Source organism: Nanorana parkeri, unplaced genomic scaffold, assembly GCF_000935625.1.
Source record: "Nanorana parkeri isolate BGI_ZX_2015 unplaced genomic scaffold, ASM93562v1 scaffold1163, whole genome shotgun sequence".
Lineage (NCBI taxonomy): Eukaryota > Metazoa > Chordata > Amphibia > Anura > Dicroglossidae > Nanorana > Nanorana parkeri.
In genome coordinates, this window is record NW_017307431.1 from 1587 (window position 1) to 5377 (window position 3791).

At 53.8% G+C, this 3791-nt stretch overlaps 1 protein-coding gene across 1 annotated transcript in view; it reads left to right on the forward strand.

The window, feature by feature from the left end:
- The first annotated feature begins 185 nt into the window (after window positions 1-185).
- LOC108796742 (dynein regulatory complex protein 1-like) overlaps window positions 186-3791 on the forward strand; it is an 8264-nt gene continuing 4658 nt past the window's right edge. The window contains exons 1-3 of the mRNA XM_018568253.1: window positions 186-334; window positions 1163-1250; window positions 2606-2718. Of these exons, the coding sequence (XP_018423755.1) occupies window positions 201-334; window positions 1163-1250; window positions 2606-2718 (335 nt within the window). The 5' untranslated portion in view covers window positions 186-200. The remainder of the gene's footprint in view (window positions 335-1162; window positions 1251-2605; window positions 2719-3791) is intronic.

Genomic DNA, 3791 nt, shown 5'->3' on the forward strand with positions numbered 1-3791 from the left:
TGTGTGTGTGTGTCATGTACCCCGGTATGTGTGTGTGTGTCATGTACCCCGGTATGTGTGTGTGTGTCATGCACCCCGGTATGTGTGTGTGTGTCATGCACCCCGGTATGTGTGTGTGTGTCATGTACCCCCAGTGTGTGTGTGTGTCATGTACCCCGGTGAACATTATCGATTTGTCTCTCTGCAGAATTCATCACAACATGAGCTGGGACTCTGGAGCCGGTGACACGGAGGAGAAGGTGAAGAGCGGCCCGTCGGTGGACTCGGAGGACCCGCAGAAGAGGATCCAGGCACGGAGGCTCCGTATCAATGCCAGGATAGAAGCCAAGAGACGGTGAGACACAACGCACATCCACCGCACGCATTCCCCATGGAGGGGACATTCATCACTGGGGCAACTCCAACCACTGCCAGCCCCCCCGCACTCTTCCTGTAGTGGAGGTCAGAGGAGGACTGGAGGTCAACACAACCAACAAGGACCTTTTGTGGTACGGAGGGCCTCCTCTGAGCTTCTGCAGGGTGACTGGTCTTGTCTCCGCCCCCTCCTGCAATAAAGACCACACACTGCTGCTCTGTCTCCTTGTGCTGGGTGGCTGGTCTTGTCTCCGCCCCCTCCTCTGTAATAAACACCGCACTGCTGCTCTGTCTCCTTGTGCGTGTGACTGGTCTTGTCTCCGCCCCCTCCTGTAATAAAGACCGGTCACTGCTGCTCTCTCCTTGTGCAGGGTGACTGCTCTTGTCTCCGCCCCCTCCTGTAATAAAGACCGGTCACTGCTGCTCTGTCTCCTTGTGCAGGGTGACTGGTCTTGTCTCCACCCCTCTTGTAGTTTTCTGCAGACAGCGTGCAGTGGGTGGGGCTTTCTGGGGCCCTCCCACAGCTCTTCTCTCTGCACAGGCTATGTACAGTACAGTGATGATGTCACTACTAGGTAATATCTGGGTTTGCAAAAGCATTTGGTGCACACAGAGTGGATTTCTATCCTTTGTGAGGAATTATTATTGAGGAATATATAAATATAAGTTTTTGTGCCCGGAGTTCGGCTTTAATGCCGACCTGTGGTTTGCTGATTGGTCCTCTGTAGTGGTGCCCCCCCCCCTACTGGAAGTGTCAGCACGTTGGTGTCAGCGGCCAATCAGATTTATTTTCTCGTCCGGCATTCAGGGAAGCGCTCGGCGAGGACCCGGCTTCCATATTGGATCAGAACGAAGAACAACGGAAGAGCTACAAGCAGATTGAGGAGAGCAGACAGGTGAGACGTGTACACGGAGCACTTCACATGTAGCATGTCTGAGGACTTACCGATCGTCAAACATTCCCGACATTCCTACATACACAGCCCGGTCAGGGGCCCCTTCACCCTGGTGTGGCCCCTCTCTGACATTCCTACATACACAGCCCGGTCAGGGGCCCCTTCACCCTGGTGTGGCCCCTCTCTGACATTCCTACATACACAGAACACCTCCTTAACTACAAAGAATGTAACAAAAAATGCAAACTAGAAATCCGGGAGCTAAAACTGAGTGCGAAAAGCATATCGCCGCAGATAGTAAAAAGAACCCCAAACAATTCACAGCGTAGACACTCCTGATATCAATGCACTACATGTGCCTAGGTATTCCTGATCTCAGAGCACTTCCTGTGCCTGGGCGCACCTGATCTCAGAGCACTTCCTGTGCCTGGGCACTCCTGATATCAGAGCACTTCCTGTGCCTAGGCACTCCTGATCTCAGAGCACTTCCTGTGCCTGAGCGCACCTGATCTCAGAGCACTTCCTGTGCCTGGGCACTCCTCAGTGCACTTCCTGTGCCTAGGCACCCCTGATCTCTGAGCACCCCCTGTGCCTGGGCACTCCTGATCTCAGAGCACTTCCTGTGCATAGGCACTCCTGATCTCAGAGCACTTCCTGTGCCTGGGCACTCCTGATCTTAGAGCACTTCCTGTGGCTAGGCACACCTGATCTCAGAGCACTTCCTGGGCACTCCTGATCTCAGAGCACTTCCTGTGCCTAGGCACTCCTGATCTTATAGCTGTATATCTGCATTGTGAGATCATTTTAGGCACTGCTGCCTCTGTCTGCTAGTTTTGTGAGATTTGGAGTAAGATTTGGGGATGTCACTACAGTGTTGCTCATTGTCCTCCTTGCTGGAGAGGAATCTGTACCTGGGGACCTGCCGTGCAAGGATCCCTCTGCTTCTGCTTCATCCATTCTGTGGATCTGTTCTCCTCCATCGCTCCTGCTGCTTCTTGATCATCACTCACACCTCCAGTCATCATTAAACATTAGGTGGACCTGCCTGTAGCAAGATGGCCGCCTCCTCACACAGAGACATAATGTAGGGGGGTCATGTGACTCTTTTAGGGGTAATAAAAATCAGCTGCAGATGGCCAGTAGAAATCACAGCTGACTCGTCCTCCGCCCCCTTCTTATCTTTTTCGGGGCACACCGTCCACAGTTCAGGTCCTCCTTATAATTGTACTTTAAGTGCAGCGATCAGCTTCCCTTGCCTGTACAGCAGCCAATGGCGGCATCATAGAGAGGACGCTCCCCGTCATAGTAAGGGGCCGCGCTTTTACCTTTCCATTTATCTTTTTTTATTACCACAGAGGCTCCACAAACTGGTGAGCGACGGCACGCAGCTGGTGACCAATATTCAGATCGCTGCAGACGCCAGAGAGACCCAGCGGAGGGCCGCAGAGGAGGAGCTACAGAGACTGAGGTAAGAGGCGGAGACAGACTATTCAGATCCAGACCTGTGCTCTAGAATGATACTCACCTGGGGGAGAATGAGGTGCATCCCACAGCCTCCTGGGATATCCCCAACCTATATCCAATGAGGCCGCAGGCAGGGGTGTCCCTAGCCATGGTGCACGCAATCAGTGGGGCGGGGAGATGTGTAAGGGCCATACAGATCTCTGCGCTCAGCTCTTAGCAACCTGGGGCGCTCTGGCCGGGACCCAGTGACATCACCGGTTGCCAGGGGCTGGGCAGAACACCGGCCAGAGCGTCCCAGGTTGCTGAGAGCTGAGCGCAGAGATGTGCATGGCCCTTACACTCTGGCCGGAAAGGGGGCGGCAAGCACACTGCATACATTGTACAGCAGAGCGGCCATGCCGCCCTGCCTGCTGCCCCTCCATGTGGCCCAATGAGATGCCACCTGAGGCAAAGAATAGGGACACAGAGCGGCCAGTGGGCTGAGCTGCTCGCGTCATCAGGGGCTCCGTTGCATGAACCCAGAAGAGGCTGGAAGCTCCCGATGAGTAAGGAGCACCAAGATGGCAGCACAGGACCCGGCCTTTGTCACCCGAACAGCGGATGACGGCAGGACAACAATGGATTCCCTGGACAGCTGAGCATGTTTATTGAGGACAACACTGCGCAAAAGGCAAGAAAGGTAAGAGGGAGGAGCAAGGTTCACCTGCAAGTAAACGCAGAATTTCTGTTTCTTAGATGCGCCGCCAACTACCTTTTGTATACAGTATTCAGCTCATGTATATACCGTATTTCTCTCCCGTTCATTGAAGGACACAGGGAACAGATCGGAGATCCTGTACTGTAGGGTAATATCGCCACCTGCAGGAGAAGGACGCTAGGCACAAAACTAAAGACCAATCACAGCCTAGGGGCGGCCCCTGCCGGTGGCCAAAACCCCCCACCTGCTGACAAGTCTCCAGTTTTTTGCCTAGCGTCAGGAGTAAGGAGCTAAGAATTTTTTTCGGGTATTCTTACCTGCTTCTTCCTGGTCTTTTTCCAGTGGAATCTTCTAGCAAGTGTTGTCCGGGCGACAGGCTG